The sequence below is a fragment of the Diadema antillarum genome, unplaced genomic scaffold (genome assembly GCF_040938485.1).
Source record: "Diadema antillarum isolate AM-2024a unplaced genomic scaffold, OU_Dant_1.0 seq00000467_RagTag, whole genome shotgun sequence".
Classification (NCBI taxonomy): Eukaryota; Metazoa; Echinodermata; class Echinoidea; order Diadematoida; family Diadematidae; genus Diadema; species Diadema antillarum.
The window spans coordinates 874,533-901,041 of NW_027271437.1; the positions used below are offsets into that span (position 1 = coordinate 874,533).

The 26,509-nt window shown below is 38.0% G+C and overlaps 1 protein-coding gene across 1 annotated transcript; it reads right to left on the bottom strand.

The window, feature by feature from the left end:
- Positions 1–986: 986 nt before the first annotated feature.
- Positions 987–26,250, bottom strand: LOC139733286 (uncharacterized). Its single transcript, XM_071644120.1, has 3 exons — positions 25,092–26,250; positions 10,790–11,029; positions 987–2,117 (listed from the first exon to the last, which is right to left on the bottom strand). Exons 1-3 carry the CDS (start codon positions 25,942–25,944, stop codon positions 1,936–1,938), a joined length of 1,275 nt encoding a protein of 424 aa, XP_071500221.1. The 5' UTR covers positions 25,945–26,250; the 3' UTR covers positions 987–1,935.
- Between the last annotated feature and the right edge of the window lie 259 nt (positions 26,251–26,509).

Below are 26,509 nucleotides of genomic sequence, written 5' to 3' on the forward strand. Positions count from 1 at the left end.
TATACTAACTACGAGCGCAAAAATGCGTTCCCCTAACCACGACAAAACTTCGATGCCGTTCACACCTACATGCAGTTAGCAAAACCTCGAGGTAAAGATAACTACGATAGAAAATAAAGGGCGCCTAGTTTGCACATAGGGTTGCGCACTATTGTGGAAAAAACTGAGCGTCGTGGTTAACAAAACTCCGTTCACATCTGTCATAGTTTAAGCGCGCTGCCACAGCGCGCTTAAACTACGCGCTTAAACCACGACAACACCCTAAGAAATCTTGTGGTGTTGTCGTGGTGTCTTCGCCTTAAGGTTTTGTCGTGGTTTTCTAAACTACATGCGTCTACATCTACGCTAACTTGGAGTTTAGTGCCTCGTGGTTTACAAAACCTCGAGGTTTAGAAAACCTTAAAGACACTCAGTCGGGACGAGTGGTTTGTGCGGCACGGAGACGAACGCAACACGCTGCCTCCCCCATTCTGTATCAAATGAAGTGACCCCCGAATGAGAATAGCGCTGGCTCAATGGGTCAGCGAAAATACGGTAGGCTACAAGAGAGCTCCCTGTGCTTATCTCCTAACCCAAAATGGCTGTCCCAGCGAGCCACGAGAGCTTCCGAATGGACGCACACTCTCAGTGCGCATGCACATGAAGAGAGGCCGAAAGAGCCACGCGTCTTCTGGCCTCTCTCCTCCAATCACCGCAGCTCGCGGTGACAATATTTGTGTATGATGCGTACACACACACGCACACACACACACTTGTCTCAGTGGTAGCATTGCGCAATTGCATGCACAAACTTCGGTCGTTCGGAGTTTACGTACCATTAGGGATGGCGATCGGCTGCCTTTAAGGTAAAGGGACCTAGGTGTGAACCTCACTATTGATTTCAACCCATGCGTACTGCATTGTGTGCTGAAAGTTGCCAGATTTCCCAATATAGAAGCCTTTGTGACGTCACAAACCCTCAGCTGCACGGCGCGCCTCACCCCAGCAGAAACTAGAGCACTTGGCACTTTAGTACGCGCAGGCAAACCTCAAATACGCGCAGCCTGAAATCCCAAGTTCATTGACCCTGCCTGCCAAAATGTCAAAAATCCTTCATAAATTCCCCCCAAATTCTCAGATCACTGCCAAAAGTTAATCGTTTGGTACTTGTGTCATTCTCAACCTTTCCTGCAAGTTTCATCCCAATCCGTTCACTGCTTTTTGAGTTATTTTGCACACAGACAAACAAACTAACTATAAACTAACTAACGAGCTAACTAACGAACAAACCAACGGTAACGAAAACATAACCTCCTCCCTTGGCGGAGGTAACAAACCAACGGTAACGAAAACATAACCTCCCCTCTTGGCGGAGGTAATTAGTTCCATTATACGCGTGACCATTTTAGCTGTCTCCTACTCAGTATGGTTCTACCTGGCTACCGGATGCACCTTTCGGTCGTCCCGCGGAAGAAGACCGGATCTACATGGGTTTCACCACTTTGGGACCTTCCTACAGTTAAAATTCTACTACACCAGAAAGTCAATTTGTGTCCTGGTTGAAATGGCAACCTCTCTGTATTGCTACCCTTTTGATTGCTTGTTTCCTACGGAAAGCCTGCTACAATGTTTATCATAATTTATTATCGTTAAACATCAGAAAGGTCTTTCGTGCTTCATAGCGAGGCGGTCTATCAAATTGAGACCTTGATCTACTACTTGGAGCTTGAAACACCGGAGAAGTAAGACGAGATGTGGTACGTGTTAACTCCACCTGAACGGTAGGCCTAGGTATCTGACTCTGAGTCTGAGGATAAATGAAAGGGAATGTATGACGAGGAAGACGCAGTCATCTCCCGTATAGCCCTCGTGAATGATGTGTAGCGGTTGTTGGTTGTTCCATGGCAGAAGTGCGGGTCTGCTGTGAAGTCGATGGACTCGATAAAGTATGGCATTTTAGGCCCAAAATCTGGCTTTGGTACCCAGACTGTGGGAACTACCTTCATCTATACTACTTGCACCTGACAGTGAAATATTCAGACGCGGCTTCTTGAGGGTCGATGGACCTGCTTCACGCGAACCTTCCTCATTAGCATCATCTGGTGCCTCTGACGGAGAGGTGTTGTTTGCTTGCAGTTCTGAAAACAAAGGAAACGTACAGTGTATGAAATAGGATACCAATGTCCTTTTTACGGCTGTTGTGTTTTTATACCGTATGGCAAAATATTTAACATAAATACCATTTCATGTTTGTCTCGGGGTACTGGTTACCCAAGGATAGAGACTTTGCTTTGTTTGAACTGCGCTTTCAGAGACCCTGCAGTCTTCATTACCGCTGCATTGACCAGTACCCTCTGGTCACCTTAGGTAAATGATAAAACGTCTTTTCCAAGAATCTAAGCACTTGGCACGTGAAGGTCAATATGTTTATCCACTACAGAAACCTTCACATTACAAAACATAGATAACATTACAGAATGTGATTAAGAAGAACAACACTAATCAAAGTTTAAATGATTGATTTTATTTTCCGTGAAAAAGATGATGGCTGGATAGCCCATATTCAGCGATGCCAACATGACATCGCTGGTTTTCCATGGAATCCAGAACGTCAAAATTACCAAATACAATATAGACAGGTGATAGAATATGAAACAGATGAATCGAGAAAAAACAGCACAATTACATATTTCACTATTACAATATTGGTACATGCAAATAACAAAAAAAAAAGGACGATACAAAGAAAAAAAAAGGATAACATAATAAGCCATAAATTACTTTGCCTGAACTAAATAGAGAAGACAAATATTTCTTTAAATTAAAAAAAAAATGTAAATCAGTATATTGATAGGCAGTGACCTTTACAGAATATCTACACTGTATTTAGATTTTAATATCGGAAGGTCTTTTCAAATATTCAGTTCTTGGTTTTAGTAGTCTTAAGCGTAAATTAATTCTAAAATACAAAAGAAGACAAATTACTCATTACTTTATACATGATAACAAGAGAGGGGTCCTGTTTTCTTTGATCAAGAAGTTGCCAATTTAAAGGGTTATGCATCTCAAGAACAGAAACGTACTAGTCAGGTTGCAAACTTTGTGTAATTCGACCAGCCCTATTCTGTATTTTTTTTTCGGGGGGGGGGGGAGTTCATCGAAATGTTTCTTGAACGATGAGCCGTATATGTGGCTACCATATCAAAATGAGGAACAATAAGTGATTTGTATATCAGAGATCAATTCCAAAACTGACTCAGAGTGTCTCAGTCTTCCAAGAAAGCCGACCATCTTTCAAATCCTCTTCAACATGTTTTCAATATGAAATTGCCTATATTGTCATCTCACAACAAATTTAAGAATGTAAAATGATGTACTTGATCCACGGGGTGTTGTGCAACGACCATATTGAACGAATCATGTGTAATAATGATAATTATTACCTATACGAGGTAGTTTTGCGAGGCAATTACAGTTGGTATTTTGCAGGGTCGGGAGTTCAGCAGGCGACATTAGAGCATATCACGAGCATCCGGATGTTTTACATATACAGTGGACTCCTGTTATAACGAAATCCTCGGGACCGGAAGTTTTCTTTCGTTAGATCGGAATGTCGTTATAATCGAACAAATAAACAATAGAAATACATATAGTGGATGACATTGCAGCTCAAATTTTTACTTCGTTATAACCAGAATTTTGTTATAACCGTGGTCGTTATAATAGGAGTGCACTGTAAAACAGGGAGGTGGGAAGAGAAAGAGTGGAATCTCTCTCCCCACCTCCCTGCTTTAAACGCAAACATTCCGATCGACCACAAAAAGAAAACATTCCAGGACGTCCAGTAGTTTGCAGGCACAAACCCTTGTTGGTCGTATAGGAGTCTGCATGCGCCAAGACTAATACACGCACCACTACACTGCAGCCTCTCCCAACAAGGGTTTGTACAGACTTCTAAAATCAGTTTCTCACGGTGAAAATCAAACTCCACCCTCTACCCATGTGATTGGTTGCTTTCCAATGTCCATCACCATCTCTGGGGACTTCGCTGGCAGCAACCAATAACTGGATAATTAGGAAGACAGATATCACCAGTCCATGGGTGAAATAAAAACAACACTGGTCAGACAACCCATCCCCCATTGATACCAGTACACCAAATTCCAAGGGGTGACCGTTTCTCCCTTACACAGTACAGTCATCTTTTCCCCTCTAAATCTGACTCTTCTGTAAACCATGGGGCAGCATGCAGACCTAAGCTATGTGGATTCATGGTGTAAACCATGAAATGACTAAAATGTGATGAGATATTTTTTAGGGCATCATCTGCTTTTCTGACCAAGATTTCAAGGCATGTTTTAACTTTTTGTAACATTTAACGAGAATCCACTTATATGACTATCAAAAGAGCATTGGCCCCTACATACTATTCTATTAAAATTTCGTTTGACGAAAATCAAATTTGAGATGGTTGAGATATCGCCAAACAATTGGTCCTAATGAAATGTAGGAACTTTCTCTTATGGACCACTTTGCTTTACTTTGTTTTTGGATATTTCCAAATCCGACTTTCATCAAATAAAATTGTAACTACTCTTTAATATGTCAAGTAGTTTCTATCATGCAAAAAGTTAAAAGTTGAATCACCTTCTCAACCAAAACTACCATCCCTTAAACGCTTTTTTTTTCTTTTACTCGCTGGTATATTGTGTAGTCATGGGCCCACTAATTAAACACAAACCTAGGTTCATTGTAAGTGTACCAACCTATGTGATAATTTAAAATTAATACCCTTGAATTTCATTATGTATAGGTTCTGGATAAAACATACACTTTGAGAAGATCAAGATTGAAAAGCAAAGAACAGTTCTGGTGCATGCCTATGCATGAACTAAACCCAGAAAAACATTACTTCTAAGAGGTTTTCTACTTCTAAGAGTAATCTTTAATAAGTAGAGTCAGAGATGGTCTTCTGTATACTAGTAACTTCTCTCCCTAGTTTGATCTCTCTCCTATTGCAAGTTCCGACAGTGTTTCAAATTCACTGTCGATTCCTCTCTATGTATTGGTCTGATAAAACAATGCATTTCCTGAGTGAATTTATACATACATCTTTTAAAACTTGTGATAGATATCAATGTAAAATCTCCTGGATGCTGAATCATAACTTGCAATTGATTATAATTCTCTATTCTATACTAGTAAAAATCAGTTGCTGGTTGCAATCAATTGTTTTCCATCTTTATTAATTGCATAACACTGAAAGCACTAATACTTACTTGTCATGTATTCACTCAAAATGAGTTGAATCTGCTGTGTCGTAGCTGTAATAATCTAATTAAGTGCTTTTTTGGAAATGAACCTGCAGTCTGCTGGCAACAGCGTAATATTTGTCACTGTTGACCAATGTTTTGCCATGATAACAACATTATTCATATTTTTAAAATCATTTACAATTTTGTGGATCAAACTTTTTCTGTTTTTTTAAAACCATTTGAGTTGCAATTTGGGAATCATGACCACTCTATAGTAATGCTATTTTGCACAACACTTAAATAATACATCATAAAATTTTCAATATGCCTCTTTCCATGGAACATTAGTATTTTTATGGATAAAAACAAAGTCACATGAATTGACCTAACTCCCTCGCTTTTTGAGCAATAGACTTGAAATTTGGCACATGTGACCACCATTGTAGGCCTATACTGTATACAAATTTTATCTTTCGTCATTGTCGACAGTGTTTGCCATTAACAGCATTTCTATCAAAAACATTTGTGGAACAAACTGCCCACTTTTTGAACATTTGATTTGCAGTTTTAGAGACTGATGATCACTCTTACTTACATGTAGGGCCTATGTCATTTAGCAAGACATTTGTGTGTGTATGTGTGGTTTTCAGTCTGTCTGTTGCCATGACATGAATATTTTCTTACATATGTGGATTGATCAACTGTAACTCCATCAGTTATTGAGCATTATATAGAATTGAAATTTCGCATATATTTTGGCTGCTAAAATGTAAAGTGAAGATATCCAAACTTCATCTCTTGTCATTGCTGACCCATGTATTTACGTGATACATGTAACATACAAATTACTAATTGATTTAGCTAAATCCAGCAGTTTCTAGGATTTGATTGAGATTTGACACATGTGACCAATACACATTTCAATTGCTCAAAGCATTTCTTTCCTCAATGTTGAACAATGCATTCCCATGGCAACATTTTTTTTTTTGATAAACAAATATTGTGGATTAATAATGTAGAGCTTACTCCCTCAGTCTTCGAACAGTTGACGTGATATTTGGTACATGTGACCACTATATAGCATGTTGATGCTTAAACTCTGTCTTTGGAGTATGGCAATTCTGTGTTGCCATTTTATAGGCATTTTTCATTAAAAAAATATTCACTTCTTTCGTCATGGACGGACAGTATTTGCCACAAAAATTATGAACTTTTTGAATAAAAATAAATAATACAAAAACATTATGGCTTATGCTATTTTCCTCAGTTTTTAGAATTTTGTTATAGCTTTTAATAGATTTGGTACTTTTTTGGGGACCATTATAGATATATATGCATTTATATTGAAAAACACATTTTTGTCAATGTTGAATAATGCATTGCCACGGTAGCAACCTGATAAAAAGCACACAAAAACATTGTGTACTGAGCTAACTCACTCAGGTTGAGGTCCATGGGGTATTAATCACATTTAGTGATAGTACTGGTCTGGATTGCATGTATTGTTGCTTCCAGTCCTCGCCTGTGGTACATTCTCTTTATTTTCTGAGCAACACATTTTTGCTTGTTTGTTTCAATGAACTTCTGTTTGTTTTGTTTAAGAAATGTAGGTAGGCTATTGTTCTTTAAACTGCAGAGACTCCATCTCTCCCGCTTTCAACTGGAGATCTCCCGCCGAAAGCCCGTTTTTGCCAAATCTCCCGTTCTCCCGCTTGAGATTTAATTTCTCCCGCCCTGGCTCTGTGTCTCCCACTTAAAATGATTTCTCACATTGTGTGTTCGTATGTTAAAAAATAAGCCTTAGATAGCACAAGAGAACATTAAGAACTCTAATTATTAGAGCTTCCAGAGCTCAAGCGGGCCCTGGACCCTGGCCGCAGGGAAATTCGCGCTCGTGATATGCGCTTCGCGAACATCAAGTTGGAGTCTCCCGTTTGCCAGGGGTTTCAGGTGGGAGAATCTCCAGATCAGAAGGTACTTGGGGTTGAAGTCTCTGAAACTGTAACCATTTCTCTTTTTAAAAATGGGCATATATTCCTTGGTAATGAAGCCCATATTATGTGTGGGAGCTTGATATTTTGACCTGGTTATAGAAACTTCAAAAACTCATAACTTTTTCTTTATCTAATTTTCCTCAAACTGTCACTGATATGTTCTAATAATGTTGCTGAACTCTCTCAATCCACATGTATTTCAACGTGAACTTGCACAGTACATATCACTTTTACGATATCATCAAAATGTATATTATCTCTTTTCTTTTACTCCCCGAAAGCATTTCAACATTACTTCAGTTATGCGTTCATGGCTTTATGACAATGCAACACTGTTTTATAGAAATATCAAACAATCGCAAGAAATATTTTGATGATATCGGTAAAAGACAAATTCACATTGAAATACATGTGGATTGAGAGAATTCAGCGATTAGAACATATCAGTGACAGTTTGGGGAAAGTTAGATAAAAAGAAAGTTATAACTTTAAAAATTCATAACTTTGTTATTAAGCTCTTTATCCACAATATTTGTAAGAAACAGTTTGAATGCATGACAGTTACAAATTTGACTTTGGTGTCAGATTTTTACTTGAATGGATTGATCCAGGTTAGCTAATTTTATATCTCAGTTCCTATGGGCCTATTGGCAAGTATTTCGTTGAGAATTTAAAAACTTGAAATCGGGTATATGTTGGTACATGTACCTCACATTAGCAAGAGCACGAGCAAGAAATTACGTAGGCCTGAAGGGAAAGGTCACCAAATCATGAAGTATAGTAATCTATTACTGTAGATGAATAAGCCTTGGTACAATTATTATCAAAGTTCGAGTAGGCAAATTTGACGAAACGCATGATAAGCAGGCACTATGCATAAATAGGTGAATGAAGGTTTTATGTAGACTCGCATTAAATCAGAATGTCACATACAAAGCTACTTATTTCTTTTTAAACAGATAAAGGTTAGGCTCGTAAAGACATATAGTTTGGTATAATCTTGATTAAAGGGGAAGGCTAGTAACTGATCAGTGGGAATCAGTGGAAATGCTGAGAGATGATTGTTCCAATCCTTATGGGATTCATCAAGAGTTGATTGTATATCTATTGTTGTGTGAAAATGATTTGCTTCAGAATGGTCTCATATTCAAGTAATGTGCAGTTTAATGCTTCCAGGTTAGCGTCCCTGGTCAGTGACGGAGCATTAATCTGCACATTACTTGAATATGAGACCGTTCTGAAGCAAATCATTTTCACACAACAATAGATATACAATGAACTCTTGAATGAATCCCATAAGGATTGGAACAATCATCTCCCAGCATTTCCACTGATTCCCACTGATCAGTTACTAGCCTTCCCCTTTAAGACTTAGGTATGTTTAGGTCCTATAGCTCTTCATGAAATAATAGAAATATGAAAGAAGGAGTTTAAACGTGACACATTACATAAGTATGTACGCCAGAGGCCCAAAGAAAATATACAGGTTAGGTAGACTGATGTATATATAAAAAAAACTACAAACTTGCTCAGAAATTTCATGCAAATGGGGAATGCATTTTCAATGTACGAAAACAGAGAATTATTTATTTAGTATTTCTTTCACAAAGAGATTTATTGAGAGAAAGGTGAAAATAGAGGGAAAATCATGTTGGTCTTGATATGATTCGGTAATTATGAAGAGTAGACAGAAAAAAAAGAAAGAATAAGATCTACTGAGAGCTTGAAAAGAGAGAAAAGAATAAACAAACCGAAAGCAGGGAGGTGGGAAGAGATTCCCACCTCCATGCAGAAAGGGAATGGCTGGGATATGTTCCTTGGTTCCTCCAGGGAGGTGGAAGAGAGACACCTCCCTGGTTCCTCATAGGGAGGTGGTCACTCATTGCAGAGGGGAGCATTCTTGCTCTAGAAAGTACATCCCAAGTCTTACATAACAGTTCAAACCACCATCTGGTTTTCTACTCAGGTTGACCTTTATCTCAGTGGTGCTCAGCCAGACAGCCCCCTATAGGGCATGTCAATCACGGTTACCATGACAATCCTCTCAGAGTGAAGCTCCGCCCAATAAACATGAAAAGGTGTTTATGGACCCAAAGGTTGTACAAACCCTTGTTGGGAGAAGCTTCAACACAGGGCCTATGGGACAGTGCCAAAGTGGTGCATGTAGTAGTCTTGGCGCAGACTCCTTTACGACCAACAAGGGTTTGTGCCTGCAAACTAGACGTCCAGGGTGTCGGTTACACGCACCGCAGAAGAACGCTGATAAATCAGCTCATTCAAGGTCGACCACTTACAGCAGCACTAGGCGTCAAACAATGACTAGTCCATTTGTGCTCAGTAATTGCACAGTGACCATTAGTTATACAACTCTCCAACTTTAAACAGAGAAGTAAAAATAAAGTGTAAGAGCGTTCAGATGTTTGAAGTTTGCCTGTTACAACTACAATGTATCTTTGAAGTTGGAGTTGAATGATATACATTGATGAACAATTTTGCAATTATTCAACATGTTGATGGTCTACAGGTAGTCAAATGTGGCTTGATCTGTATCATAGTGTATAACCGTATTCACATATTTTCTTAATTAAGTAGGGGATAGGTAATAATTATGATATTGACTGGCCTTTCTTTCGGGAGGTATCAGATAAATATTGCCCGCACTGAAAAACATATTGCCCTCGTCTTCGACTCGGGCAATATGCTTTCAGTTTGGGCAATATTTTCTGGTACCTCACTCAGGGCCAGTCAATATTATATAATTATTACCTATACGAGGGAGTTTTGCGAGGCAATTCCGGTTGTTATTTTGCAGGGTTAAAGGTCAGGAGTTGTTATTTTGCAGGGTTAAAGGTCAGCAGTCAATATGCTTTTCGCCACGTCGCTGCGTAACAGTAACAGTATGTGCAAACAGTGCAGTCTTCCGGTTTGGGGAGGTGGGAAGAGAAAGAGTGGAATCTCTCTCCGACCACGAAAAGAAAACATTCCAGGACGTCCAGGGTGTCAGTTACACGCACCGCAGAAGATTGCTGATAAATCAACTCATACAAGGTCGACCACTTACAGCAGCACTATAGGCAATGACTAGTCCATTTGTGATCAGTAAGTGCACAGTGACCATCAGTTTTACAACTCTCAAACTTTAACAGAGAAGTAAAAATAAAGTGTAAGAACGTTCAGAAGTTTGAAGTTTGCCTGTTATAACTACATGTATCTTTGAAGTTGGAGTTGAATGATATACATTGATGAACAATTTTGCAATTATATTCAACATGTTGATGGTCTACAGGTAGTCAAATGTGCCTTGATCTGTATCATATATAGTGTGTAGCCGTATTTACATTTTTCCTTAATTTACGTACCTAGGGGGGATAGGTAATAATTATGATATTGACTGGCCTTTCTTTCGGGAGGTACCAGATAAATATTGCCCGCACTGAAAACATATTGCCCTCGTCTTCGACTCGGGCAATATGCTTTCAGTTTGGGCAATATTTTCTGGTACCTCCCTCAGGGCCAGTCAATATTATATAAGTATAACAGAGAGATAGCGATATTATTTACCGGATGCACCTTTCGGTTGTCCCGTGGTAGAAAGGAAGGCCTGAATCGGACTTAGTTGTGACGTCGATGGACTCGATAAAGCATGGCGTTTCGTACGTACTATTGTACCTCTCCAAAGTGACGGTGCAAACCGTACATGCAGCTTCTTACGGGTCGGTGGACCTGGTACGCGATCCTGCGAAGCTTCTCCGCTATTATCGTTTGGTACCGCTGACGATGAGGTGTCGTTAGCTTGCAGTTCTGAAAGGAGGAAACATACATCATAATGTCTAAGTAATGTTTTTTTTTCAGTTTCTGTGCTATCGCATGGCAGAATGTTTGATGTACGATTTCACGTTTGACCCGGGGTACTTGGAAATGACAGGGTGATAACGGCAAGGAACTGAGGAAGAACAAGAACAAGTGAATTGATGTGATTTGCGTGGAATTTAAATACAGCAGCCGATACTGTCAATTCTCTTCATCTGTTGCTCCGCACGGGGACTTTATCCATTCAGCATTACAAGCAAACTATCTAACGCACGAATTAGAATCCTGTAGAATCAAAAGAAAAATAACACACGGTAAAATATCAAAAATAGAATTATCTATCGTGCAAAATTAATTGTAATAATAGTAAATTCATTAAAAAATATATTATAAGCAGTCGATCTCAAAGAAACGCTGCTTTGAATTGTATCAGTCAGAGGACATGGCCGGAGACATGAACTGGAGGGGGGCGACTTTATATAAATGTTTTAATAAAACAGTCGATACTGCCAATCCTCTTCATCTGTTGCTCCACACGGGGACTTTATCCATTCAGCAAACTTCACGCTAAAGCGGGACATTAGAAACAAGTCAAATTTAACTCTATGAAAGAGTGGCCAGTGCAATCTATGCCTCGATGAGAAGGTCATCATCATCCGAAACAAAAACGCGCTCAACAAAAGGTCCGAACTTGTAACAAAATGTGCAGACACCGGAACAGGCAAACCATCCATGTGTCAAGCCGATCCACCGCACCGCATACTCGTAAACACAGAAGCACATCACTTTGAAAGTCAGTCTGCCTGAAGGTCGCAAAGCAAGCGTGAAACCGCCGTTGGCGGACAAGGCACCAAAGCACAGGTACGCCTATAATACGCTCTGCTTTACAGCATCGAACACATTTCATCAATCCTGATCAAACTATAATATTCCCAACGGATGTATACCAAACGGATATATTATATATGGTATATATATATATATATATATATATATATACATACATATTGGAATTTTCCACGTGTTGGATTTCGAATGTTGTAATTATTAGAAGAAAGAGTCTCAAGTGCGCCATGGATCCAACGATTACAAAATTTTTTATTACAAAATTTTCGGTCTGCCTCAGACCTTCGTCAGTGCAAAGACAATAATGGACAATCATTGTCCATCATTGTCTTTGCACTGACGAAGGTCTGAGGCAGACCGAAAATTTTGTAATAAAAAAATTTGTAATCGTTGGATCCATGGCGTACTTGAGACTCTTTCTTCTATATATACATACATATACATATACATATTTTTTATTACAAAATTTTCGGTCTGCCTCAGACCTTCGTCAGTGCAAAGACAATAATGGACAATCATTGTCCATCATTGTCTTTGCACTGACGAAGGTCTGAGGCAGACCGAAAATTTTGTAATAAAAAATTTTGTAATCGTTGGATCCATGGCGTACTTGAGACTCTTTCTTCTATATACATACATATACATATACATATTCATATATAATGTATACATAATCATACATATGGGCCGTGACGCGAGAAAAGGACCCTTAGGCCGTAAAATACCGAAATTGAGTTTTCACCGCCATATTGAAGAGCGAATTCTGATGTATTTAGATATGAAAACCGTTTTTTGAAATTCCACTCCTAAGTGCCCCAATTATGACATTTAAAGAAGCATGTTTTAACCAAATCTGCAACTTTTTACGCGTTTATGCATGCGCGCGCGTAAGTCATGGACGGGGAACACTGTGCCCCTTTAACAGCTCAAAGTCCCACAGTTTTGTTCCGTTATTCATCAAAGTTGGAATCTTACCCCCATCAAGTCTTGTCATGGATGATATGATGTAAAAATTAAGTATTCTATGAAATCATCGTTGCCATGATAACCATGAAAATAAGACTTGCATTTCAAATTCTAAACGAATTTGGGCTTTCAGTATAAAACACGCATTAGAGAAACATGTCGTTGGATATAGGTAACAGAATGTATCCGATTGAGAAGTGGATGTGTGTATGTGTGTGAATGTGTACTTGTGTGTTATCTACATGTATGTACATTGTAGATTTGTGTGTCTGTCTGTTTGTGTTTGAGTGTATGTAGGCCTGAGTGTGAGTGAGACAGGAAGATGATAAGAGACCATGTTTTTGTCGTGCGTGTTTAATGTAAACTTCAGTCATGTAAATAATGTTTGTGTTGGGTTGTATGTTAAGCCATCATTGTGTTCCCCTGCATGTGAAAGTGGATGTGTGTATGTATGCGTGTACATCTGTGTGCACTCGCGTGTATGTATATTGTATGTTTATGTGTCTGTCTGTGTTTGAGTGCATGTGTGTGCTGAGACAGGAAGAGGATAAGGGACCATGTTGTTTGTCTTGCATGTCAAATGTACACATGTAAATAAAGTTTGAATGTGTTGGACTGTATATTAAGCCATTGTGTTCCTCTGCATGTTGAATGGTCTATAAACAAGCTTTATATTCTAAAGAGTTGCATGCAGGAGTGTTTTGCTGGGTGAGTGATATAGCTGAAATAGTACGAAAAGGGCTATGCTTGAAAATGAATGCAGTCGTGTTTATGCAGGCCTAACGGAACTGTATTACGCATACAAGATGTAATGTGTTTTTGCTAAATATGCAATCTAGATGTGGCAAATGGGCGGATTTTCTACTTGCAGTGTAGGATGGAATTAATCATGGCCTATTTCAACCCTTCTTTTACGATTTCATTACAAAAGTACACTAGAATTATGTCACTGGGGTAAGAGTACTCCAGTTATACATTCATTCATTCAACATAGGCCTGCATGTACAAAGTACAATGTACTAAATGTACAAAGAAGTATATCGGTACACTGCATGCACTATGCAAACAAAACTGCAACATACATATTCACACATACTTCCAAGAGAGTATCAAATGAAAATGAAAAAGAATACATATAGAATTGTAGGCACATGCTCCATGTGGAATTTGTTGGAGTAAAGAGTTATTGCACTCGCAACACTTTAATCTCTTACCATGCCACTTAATGGATCTCAACTCCATCAAATAAGACAATACATAATGCAGTGTAAATAATTCAATTCAATTCCTTTCTCTTCATTCTTTTTCCAACAAAACACAACACAGAATAAATCAGGAACTATGATAACGTATACATTCGACTTTGCAGAGGATCAATGATATAGATAAAGATATATGCATGCATACTGGCAAAAATAGTTATGTTTCAATTGAGAAAAAGAAAGAATTGAGAGGTCCACTAAAAAGCAAGCTTGTATATTGTGAACCACTAAAAGAAAAGTGTTATGAAATACTTATTTGCAAATAAGGGACACGACGTGACAGAATAGATGGAAAGAATGGAAGAAAGAAAAAAGAGAATGCCTACACGCTGAACAATCTATATGGAACTCCAGAAAGATGGATGCAATTTCCACCAAAAGCAGATACAGAATGAAGTGGTCTACAAGTAAAATTCAATAGATAAAAGTAATGGAATTCAACTACAGTATGTACCCTACTTGTTCCCATTGCTATATGAAAACTGAGGTAATGTTAACGTCTGTTCCCTGAAAAATGAAGAAAAAAGTCATATATGCAATACAATACAATACAATACAATACAATACAATACAATCAGATCATTTATATAGCGCCCTTACACAGTCAATGACTGGTTTCACAGCACTTTACAACAAAATTCAGTCACAGATTGGCATCAATAACTCTTAATTACATGTATGTCATGTTGCCATATCCCCCTAAGAAAGAGCGTAGATTCATGAAAAAGATCCAATGATGCTCAAGTGGAAAGGTTTAAGTGAGATTTCTGTTGGTTTCCATGCTTCCCATACCCACATGAAATTACAGTACTCACGTTACATTAGTATCAGCCCAAGCTCAGCTACATGTGAAGAATAGTAAGTCATCATTACATATACACAGTATAGGTATCCTCCCCCCCCCCCCCCCCCGATACTAGACACAGAAAAACAGAAAAGAAGAAACACGTGTGTCAACTGCTTCAGGATGAGGCTAGCTACATACAAGTTTTTCTCTCTTGGGCTCACTAAAAAAGACTGGATGTCACATTGATATCGACCACAGTCTACTAATACATGAGCTGACTAAATCACAATATCATTTGCACATTATTGGTAAGCTGACAGCAAAACAGTGGAAGTGAAGAGGAAACTTCTATGCTTATAATTTTTTTATACAAGTCAACTGTAAATACTTGCAATTACATAGTGCCATTTATAAACACATGTCAACAAAAGACAATACACAAAGGATATGGTAACTACTGGAAGAAAATCTAAGAATGTTACGTTATCTGAAGATGCATTTGAAATTGTTACCGGTAAATTCATAGTAGAGTACTGATATGCCATGAGTATTCATATAGTCTTCCACAGCCAGCAGTGTCTTGAGGGCATGATAATCACACCTGCCTTCTTGCCAACTACAATCAGTAGGGTGGAAATGTTTTCGCTAAACCAGCTGTACTCAAGTACATTTGTAGGTTATGATAATGTGCAGCATTTATGCTGCACACATACATGGGGCAAAACATGTTTTCAACCATGATCCAAGTTTCCAAACCAAAAGCAATACCAGTATCTGCTCTAAGAGTAAAATACAATAAGAAACACAAAGTGGTCAAGTATGCCAATAAGTTGAGGATGACACTTCATAGCTCTATCATGAGGCCTCAGTCTCTCAGGCTGGAGGCAGGTGACATCTTTGAAGAGGAAAGGTCTGATGTGCTTGAAGATATTAATAGCGTTCTCTGTCGAGTGTTGATCCTGTAGGCATCAGCCTGGCTTGGTAAATGCTTGTTGTGAGGAACCACTGCAACTGTCTTGAGTAAACCCAGTCTTACTTTCTTTTCCTTTATTTTTTCGTTATGCCAGAGGTGTTCCCTCACACAAACAATTCCGGGCTGATCATAATTATTATTATATTACACTCATTACACTCATCTCCGTGAATGCGATGTTTTAAATTGATAAACCTACACTCATGGAAATTGATAAACCTACACTCATGGAATGTGTCGGTGTGCAGTATTTGTGAGGTGCCTTCTGTCTTTTACTGAAACAGAACAGATGTCATGACATTCATTCGTAACTATTGCCTTGACATGAGATCGACAACAGACGAATATGACTAAGCTTATAAACTAAACTACATTATCTATAGCCATGCGTGCGTGACACAAATTGAGCTCCCACGAACCTTGCAATTTGCACTTCTTTCGAAACTGTGTTGAATTTGGAATAGGCCTATTTTTGTGTCTCTGCCATAGTCGTGAAACGAACTGGTGACTAATTTTCAAAATGTCGGCCAAAGCGAAAGCTACCGCGGAAGCAGCAGCCATTCAAGCGGTTGAGGACTACCTCAAAAGTGGAGATTTTCTAGATGCCATCGAGAGCGCAGTTGAAAGGGCTTTTGACAAACATATCGCGAAGTTCACTCTGCGAATAAATGAGCTTGAGAAAACCAATACCACCATAATGGAATGATTAGAACACATCGATGGGAAATCATTGGAGCTTGAGTCGTCTCAGAATGCCAATGCAGCTGAGGTAAAGAGGCTAACCGGGATTGTCGATGCCCAGGCAACGTCTATCAATAATCTGACACTCGCCATGAACGAAGCCGAACAATACTCGCGGCGCAATTGTCTGAAGTTTTATGGTGTGAAAGAGAGTGACGGCGAGAACACCAATCAGGTCATCTGCAAATTAGCCTCCGAACGCCTTGGCATCCCCCTGACAATGGCCGATCTTGACCGATCGCATCGCATCGCTCCAAGGAACAACACGACGGACTCACGCGCGGGATCAGCCAACTCAAATGTCAGGAAGCCTCGCGCAATCATTGCCAAGTTCTGCTCATACCGCATGCGCAGTGCGGTGCTTCGCGCTCGGAGGAAGCTGAAAGGGACTGGCATGGGCATAGATGAGGCTCTGACGAGCACCAATCAGGAACTCTTGCGGGCCGCAAAGGGTCATCACAAGGTGAAGGAAGCGTGGTCCACTGATGGAAGAATCGTTGTTCTGTTACCTGCCACGAATGGAAAAACGATCAGAAGAACAATACACAGCAAAAAAGACTTGGACAAACTCTGACGTCACTAGAAACCATGCATATCACTACTGACGCATGCCAAAAATGTATACGTTATAACTTTACTCCTTTTTTCCTCTCTTTTCTTATTAATTTTCCCCCTTGATACTTTTTGATCAAAGGCGGGAAATATATATTTGTTTTTTTTTTCTCATCTTCACTTTTCCTTCCAGTGCATTACTGTTTTGTCATTTTCTTTGTTTGACAATTGTCCTGTTATTCATTTTCGTTTTGTGTTTTCACTCTTTAGAAATGTCAAACGACTTTGCGATAAAAGAAGACCTACGTATTAAACAAAATGAAAATATGAAGATGTACAGTGTAACTGATACAATCTTATGCTCAAATCTGAACGATGAAAGTAATCATTTGACTTGTTTACCTTTTGGAAAAATTGGAGACTCAGAATTCAAGTCTTTATTTTCGCCGATAAAAAAATCCAAACATGAATTATTGAATTTTCTAAATTTAGATTCTGATCAGTATCAAGATGAAGATGAAAATTTTAATCCCATCCCAATTGAATATTATTTGACTTCAGAATTTAATGAAGCCGTAGCAAAATACTCAATGGCTAAAAACTTCAGTATGATCCATTTCAATGCAAGGAGCATGTCTCAGAACTTTGATAGGATTCATACTTACCTTTCATGCATTAAGATTAAGTTTTCAGTGATAGGTATATCTGAAACTTGGATAAATTCAGCAACACATGCTCCTTTTACTCTTGAAGGATACAAATTCATCCATGTTGACCGACCAACCGGTCGTGGAGGTGGAGTTGGCCTCTTCATCTGAGAAGGGTTGAACTTTACACTCTACGAGCCTACGGAGTATTGTGAAGGAGTTGATCATTTATTCATAAAAATTAATTGTAAATTATTTCGAAATATCATAGTCGGAGTGATATATCGTCAACCAAACTATTCAGTTTCTGCATTCATTCCTTATTTTGAAAAGATAATAAGTGAAATCAATATAAAATATAATTGTGTATATTTGATGGGAGATTATTATATTGACTTGATTAAAAAAGATGTAAGTTCACCCATATTGGAGTTTTTGAACACAATCATTTCTTCTGGATTTCACCCATTGATAGATAGACCAACTCGTATCAGTGCTACGTCAGCCACAATTATTGACAATGTATTTACAAATGATAACACCGCCCCCAGCATGTCAGGCATCCTGATGACAGATATTTCTGATCACTTACCAATATTTCATATTTCATTATATCCAGAGGAGAAACATAATAGAAAGAAGTTAAAAACAATAAGAAAAATTACCAAAGACAACTTAGCTACCCTTACCGCCGACCTAGCACTTACGGATTAGTCAAGAGTGTATGAAGATAATGATCCGGAGAGGGCGTATAACGTGTTTTGTGATATATTCATGAATCTTTATGATATGCATTTACCCCAAAGAGAAATTAAGGACAAAAGGAATCAAGAAATTAGAAAACCATGGGTCACACGTGAACTTTTAAAACATATCAAAAAGAAAAATAAATATTATAAGATTTATGTTAATTTTCCCTCAGAATTTAATAACAGAAGGTATAAAAAGATACGGAATAAAACTACTCTTTGTTTACGCAAAGCAAAGAAAGATTATCATTTGAAGAAGTGTGATTTGATTAAAAGTAATACGAAAGAAACATGGAAATTCATCAATGCTGTTTTGGGGGAAAAAAAGATTGACACCAATGACCAACAAACGTTTTCGTATGACGGGACTGATATTGATGATGCCAGTGAAATTGCTGAACATTTTAATGAGTACTTCATCAATATTGGATCAAATATATCCGCTGGTTATACAACTGATACAAATAATGACGAGTTTCTTACTTATATGAATGAACCTGTCACTAATACTTTGTTTTTTAAACCAGTTACAGTAGATGAAATTTTAGATATTGGAAAGGCATTGAAATCTGGAAAAAGTTGTGGTTTTGATGATATTGATTCAATTGTGGTCAAACATGTTTTGCCTTTTATTGTTGAACCTTTTTTTTGTATATATGTAACTCTTCGTTAAGTACTGGTATTGTACCATCTAAAATGAAAGTATCAAAAGTTATACCTGTTTTTAAAAAAGATGATCCCAAAATATTTACAAATTACCGTCCGATATCTATTCTGCCTTGTTTTTCAAAAATATTAGAAAAAATAGTTTTTACTCGTTTTTATGGTTTTCTGCTCCAGCATGATTTATTATATGAAAGTCAATATGGATTTCGGCAAAACCTGTCTACAGATATGGCAGTCATAGAAATAGGGTTGTACAGGACAGAATAATTCAAGAAATCAATGGTGGTAAAAATGTTTTAGCAGTATTTATGGATCTCTCTAAAGCCTTCGACTGTCTTTCTCACAAAATTTTATTACAAAAATTACAATATTATGGTGTTAGAGGTGTGTGTTTTAATTGGTTTAGATCTTATTTATATGGAAGAAAACAATTTACTGTGTATGATTCTTTTAGCTCGTCTCTTAAGAATATTGAAACGGGTGTGCCACAAGGATCCATTCTTGGACCTTTACTGTTTTTAATTTATATAAATGACATTGTAAGCTCTTGCCATGAATCTCATTTCATTTTATATGCAGACGACACCTCACTTCTTGCCTCACATAATGATATCAACGTTTTGACTGAATCTGTAAATAAAAGTCTTTTTCAAGTACATAACTGGTTCAAGTGCAATATGCTTACTTTAAATATAAGTAAAACGCAATGTGTATTTTTCAAACGCGGAGATGTGCAATGTAACACTGACGATAAAATTTTAGGAATCTGTAAATTGTTTAGGTATTGTACTGAATAGTAAGTTGAGTTGGAATGATCATATTGATTTTGTATGTACAAAAATTTCTCATTTTATTGGCATCTTAAATCGACTGAAATATGATGTGCCAGGTTATATTTTGTTCACTCTTTATAATGCTTATATTTTATCTGTTCTATCTTACTGTAATTCTATCTGGGGAAATACGTATTCTTGCCAAACACAAAGACTTCTCTTACTTCAAAAGAAAGCAATTCGAATTTGTACAAAATCAGATTATAGAGCTCCAACATCTAAACTTTTTAAACTATTATACACCCTTAAATTGCAAGATGTGAATAAAATGCAAATATGTTCTTTTATGCAACGTTATCATGCAAAAACTCTTTCGCCTTATATACAAAATATGTTTTCTTTGAACTCTGATGTACATAATTATTATACGAGATCCTCAACTCATTTTCATCGATGGCGTTTTTTAACTGACAAATGTAAATACTCGTTACGTCATACTGGTCCTGTTCTTTGGAACACGCTAGATTTGAGCAAACTTAATGTGCAATTTAATAATACTTTTAAAAGACATTATAAGAAGATGTTGATTAGTAAGTATTGATTTTTGGATATGGATAATTAGTCTTCTTTTTATTTGTATGTTGTAGAAAGTATATCCATTGCTGTTATTGATTTTAGGTACATATCATAATAGCATTCGAGTTAGTTTTTATAACGATTATATTACGGGGTATGTGCAACATAACAAGCCTATTCTGGCTTTCTACGCGCATACCATTTTCTGGTTAACCACATACACAGTGTCACTGAGCTTTTGTTTTTATTGTACCTATATTCTATCTGTTTTCCTTATTTTTTTTTCATAATACTTTCCTGTTTTGTCAATGTTTTCATCGTTTTTGTTTGTATTTCTGCACCTTTGCACAATGTGCTCATATCTACATGTATGTTTTATCTATACTGTATATTGAATCGGAAATAAAGATTGAATTGAATTGAATTGATCATGGTAGAAGTGAAAGTCCGAAAACTTTCTGATCTCAGACAGCTCCCTGTAAATGGGACAGGTACGCTTTCCAGTCTAACAATTGCCAACACTACTAGAATCGTGAAGGAAGATGACTTGTCCACCACAGTTGAAACTGTTGAAAACTCTTCAAGGCTGTCACAGTCAGATCTAGAAATTGTGAAAATTTTGAATGTTGATACATATCATTATATTTCTTCGAAGGTCTAAGGTCATACTCAATACTAGAGTGTCATTACAGAAGAAAAGGAACCATGCATGTTACAGAAATGGAATGATTAAGACAGATTAAATCAGATTTGGCATGTAAACTCAAGGAATTAGTTCTATACCTCAGCAGCCAGTGCAAGATGCATTTTAATACAAAGCATATTATGCAATTACCAAAATATATATTTAATATGACTGTATGATTATGTCTTCTGATTTTATTTTACAGATCCAGGCATTCATAGTAAATGAAAAGGATAGGCCATAATAACGAATGATTTTTTTTTCATTTGAATTATAGTTATAGTTCTACTTTACAGTCATATGGTTGTTACTAAACTCATCATTCGATACTATTATAGCTTATAATGTAATTAGCTGATGCACAGCACAATACAAACCTGCAATTAGTTGTTTACTCCTGCCAAATCCTTTATCTACCAGACACCAAGTACATCTCCTCTCCATCTGACGGTATTCCAGTTTTTGTGTGCAGCCTAGGGTTGTCTGCTAGCCAAATTTTTATTCTGCCCTGAAATATGAGAACAATGTTAATGCTTACTCTGATTAATGTGGTTTTAAGGGTGGACTGTACAGTGGGGTCTTTAAAATCAAAATAGCGGTATTGATGCCTACAACTTTGTAGACTGCTGCTGTGTTCTCCCAGTGATGTATTACAAATTAGTCATTCCCAACAATTATTTATTTCAATTGGAAAGAAAAGAAAAAGAAAAAAAATGAATACCGGTACAACACCCAATGATCAGAGATATGACAGGAAATCTGGAGAATAATCTCCCCTTGGCATTTAGACAGTGGGTACCTACCCATAAACTCCTATAACAATGCTCTGAAACGTATACGTTGCCAATGAACACTTATTATGAATAGGCCTAATTCTACAGTACCAGAATAACAAATGCAATGGTTACATGAGTCGATGAGATGTCTTTGTAACCAAAGTTTAGAATTTAAAGTCTTTTGTGGAAAATATAAGAGAACTGATTTTGTCATTTGGGCTTGCCCTTTGATACTTCAGCCTCATAAAGGTTCTAATTGGTTAGTACGCTAGTCCCTATATTGTTTTTCGGATTTTTTTTTTAAGTTGATACATGTTAGAACAACCCGGGAGAATCATATTTAATAATCATCAAGACTATTAAGACCTAGTTTGATTTACCAATGTAGAATTCAGTTATGCAGTAAAACTGTCAAGGAGCAAATGTAGTTGTAGAACTATCTTGCTGAAATTACACAAATGTCACAATCTCAAGTAGGCCCAACCTTGTTTGACTTTGGGTTCCGAAACCTAACGGTTAACTGTTGCACTTAAACAAGTCAAAGCTGAACCACGTGCAGTTGTAAGTTGTTGCCTAAACTAAAGCACTCCGAAATTATCTTCACCGCTAAAACACAGGGTTGCTAAGGACAGTTTCAATACTGGCAGTAGCTTATTTTGACATTTTATATGAAAGGACCGTTAAGATAAATGTAACAATGTCATACATCTACGCATCGTCAGACACAATGTAGGCCTACGGATCGGTCATAAATCGTCAGCAGATCCCCAACAAAAAATTGAAAGATTGGGACTGCGCTGAGCACAGACCTGACCGAGCACGAAATTCAAACATATTTTCCATTAATTTAACATCAAATTTAGTGTATGTTCTTACCACTTCATCATTGGGGATCCAATATGTTGATGTTCACCTTCAGTTATAATCAAAATACTGCAGGCGCCGTAGAAAAAGACGTTGTGGACGGGGTGATAATGTTGATTCGAACTGACTCCACGTGTGAAGCAAGGGTGTACAACGAGCTGAAATCTTTTTGATTGCGCGTGTATTGCTTTGTCAAACTTCCGCGCCGTTTTCTGGCGTTTGTGCGCGTCAGGGCTAAGGGCCCTTTTCTCGCGTCACGGCCCATATACATACACATATACCCACATATACATATACATATACATATACATATACATATACATATACATATACATATATGAGTTAAGTGCAAAGCTGTATTTATTTGTGCCATGTTTTCTGGGTCCAATTGACGCCCTAAAAGTTTGCTTGTAACCCTCATTCGCCTAATTAAAAGTTCATCACCTCGCGTTGTCACATTTTATTGAAACAAGCTATGTTATCTACAAATTATAGGGTTGCAACTTTATTGTTGTGTAGGCATAAAAAGGTACTCACAGAAAGGATCCTGGGGTGGTATTCTGAGGTCGTAATTAAGTCTGTAATTAACTTCGTGATTAAGTCGTGAAGTTAATAGGCCCTTAATCATGGGCAAAATCGGTATTCTGAGGACGTAATTAAGGTATGATTAAGTCCCCTGTAATTATCTTAGGTCCCTCCCATCTAATTGTTATTCCATCCAATCAGACAGTTGTTAGAAGCCAAAATGATGATTACACGCGCAAATATGCCCTCAATGCGCGCTCCTCCACGCCCCTGTAATTACAGCCCAAGAGCTCCGTGCGCACACTCCGGTATTTGATTACAACCCCTCACCTACGCACGCGAAGGTCTCAACCTCTTTGCTCAAATAAAGTGACAAAATTCCTCGAAGATCGGCTATATTTCTTTTTTTCTCTGAATTCTACGGATACCATGATAACAAGATTCAACCGCTCCTCGGTTACCGAAGACGGTGAGCATCGCTGTGGCAGAGAAAACACGATGTAATGCGTGATATCGGAGTAGTTAATGACACTCTTTGGTATCATTAAGTTTTTCATTAACTTTCATACTTAATTACACCCTCAGAATACCGATTCGTAGTTAAGTCTGTGATTAAGTCCTCTCAGAGGTGCACGCGCATTGATACGCGCAAACGCGTAGGTCCTTCCCGCCAAAACGCTTGTTGCTATGGTAGTTAATATACCCCCTACTTAATCATGCTCTCAGAATACCAGTTCGGTAATTAAGTGCTAATCAGACACTTAATAAGCTCTCAGAATACGGCCCCTGTTATTAGTTGACACACACCAGTATGACGCCCAAAATGTTAAATCATTATCGAAAGGGGTAAAAAAAGAAAAACCTGGAGTAAAGGGATTCGTTCAATTCGATGAGAGAAACGACAATCAAAGATGAGATTTTACTAACTTCAGTTTTTAGCGTGTCCATCCAAAATCACGTCCGGACAGTCGTGGTCTATGTATTGGTCTTTCCATTCTTTTAAAGCCGCCCCTTTGGTGTTGGTCCCTTCTTAATTAGCAATCATTTTTTTATGTGTAAGTCTCATCACCGTTATTGTTTTACTGATAGAATTTCAACGTATTATGGTTGGGGCACGTAATTGTAAAGACGTCATAAGCTTGTCATAAACTGGGAAACTCGTCGTAAGTCATATGGATGACAACTTTATGACGTTAATATGATGCCTTTATATGATCAATGTCTTTTTACGACCATACTATGACATAATTTTTAGGTCAATAATTCCGTCATTATTACGTCTCATCAAGACCAGAATGCGTCATTTTTCTCTTCTTAAGTTTTCAAGACCATAATATAACGTGTCTTTCATGTCAAGTTACATGTAGTAGATTGATGTATTTAAGACGTCATATAGGCTGGACTTAAACTGGTTACATCGTCATACGCCGTATATTCTATAGATGACAACTACAATATAATAACTTCTCTGAATAGTTTCATGAAACGTTGCCCAACCACATGATATTTTCAGTGGAAATATTTCCCCTAAGACTCTACATTATTCAACCTTTTAATATCCGTGACACTGCTCAAAGTGACTTTACACCACACCAATAGTGATTCCTATTCTATAGTTACGCGCACTTTAAGCCTTACATCAGCATTTTCTGTTCACCGTCTTACCTGACAATACTGCTTCAATTTTTCTAAGATGATTAAGGCAATTACTAGCCTCGTCTTTCATAGCTCTGTACTCTTGGTCCATACTTGGGATAGTCGACACTTGTAGATCATTAGCCTTCATCTCTTCTGACCACTGCTGGAAGTTTGTGGTGATTTCCTCTATATTATTACGGTCTAACAAATCTCTTCCTCGCTGGTAAGAGTGCAAGAAATTAGCCAACTTTCCTTTTTGCATGTCTATGACCTCCTTTCTTTTACGGTCGAGTCCGGTACGTAAGCACACATACGATCTGAACAACTCATCGAATTTTTTTTTGGTGTCTATGAGAGGGTGTCTCCAAGGGTAATTCTGTTGCAGGTGGCGGATGGTTATTTTACGCTGCTCCAGCTTGGGTATACTGTCCTCAACAATCTGTTGCATCGACGAGACAATTGTCTTCGCGGGGTTAACGTCAGTTGTGTGGTCCTTGTGACTTTCCATCGAACACTCGCTGCAGATAAGTTCCTGGCATTGTTTGCAGAAATACTTCTTGCGGATTGGCCGATGCTTCCTGCAGACTGGTACTTTCTCGTTTGTACCATTTTGATCGGTGGTGGCATTCTTTCTTTTCAATGTCTCGACGATTTTATTAACCAAGATATTTGGCTTGAGCATTAATGCCCGGGAATTTCTGTCGATAACCGTCACTTGGCGACACACTGGACAAGTAATCTCATTTCTACCTTGGGCATGTTCGTCTATGCAATTCGCACAAAAGGTGTGGAGACACGTCAAGTATCTTGCGTCCTTGAAAGTTTCCATGCATATAGGACACTCAAGATGTCCTTCTATCGCGTGATCGTAAGCCGCCATATTGTAATTGCGAGGTTTTCTGGTGTAGATGGCACACTTGACGTTGACAGATCGGTGGATCGGTGTATAGCACTAAATACTGTGGCAACTAGCAGACTCTCGGCTAGCACTAAACATACCTAAGATTTTAATTTGCTGTGCTCTATTCCCTTCTCACTGAACAAAATGTCTGTCGTCTTTTTCCTCGGCGTCACACGTACACAAGGAGTAAACCATAGGCCGATATTTTCTTAGCAGTCTGGAATTGGTTGAAGTACATGAAGTTATCCAACAGAGGAAAATAGTACAATTTGAGGTGTATATACAACGTTGGGATTCCCCGCCAATGATCGCAGAAACGGCATATCCCTTACAGGTCAAAGTCTAAGTAAGGGCTTCCGTACTTCAGGATACAGAACGAAATGTGCAGGGTTTCAGAAAGACGATTCCCGCTCTGTGTTTTGCTTGTTTCCTGAAATGTACAGTATGTGTGTGTGTGTGTGTGTGTGTGTGTGTGTATGTGTATGTGTATGTGTGTGTGTATGTGTATGTATGGAGTGAATGGGTCGGTGCAAGTGAGAGGAAC

What these genes read in the sequence shown, in the direction of transcription:
- LOC139733286 (XM_071644120.1), bottom strand. Translation starts at nt 25,944, where the DNA reads ATGGCGGCTTACGATCACGCGATAGAAGGACATCTTGAGTGTCCTATA. An exon ending in AATTGAAGCAGTATTGTCAG is followed by an intron (nt 11,030 to 25,091) that starts GTAAGACGGTGA and finishes TCCTCCTTTCAG; the next exon opens with AACTGCAAGCTAACGACACC. An exon ending in ACAACCGAAAGGTGCATCCG is followed by an intron (nt 2,118 to 10,789) that starts GTAAATAATATC and finishes CTTTGTTTTCAG; the next exon opens with AACTGCAAGCAAACAACACC.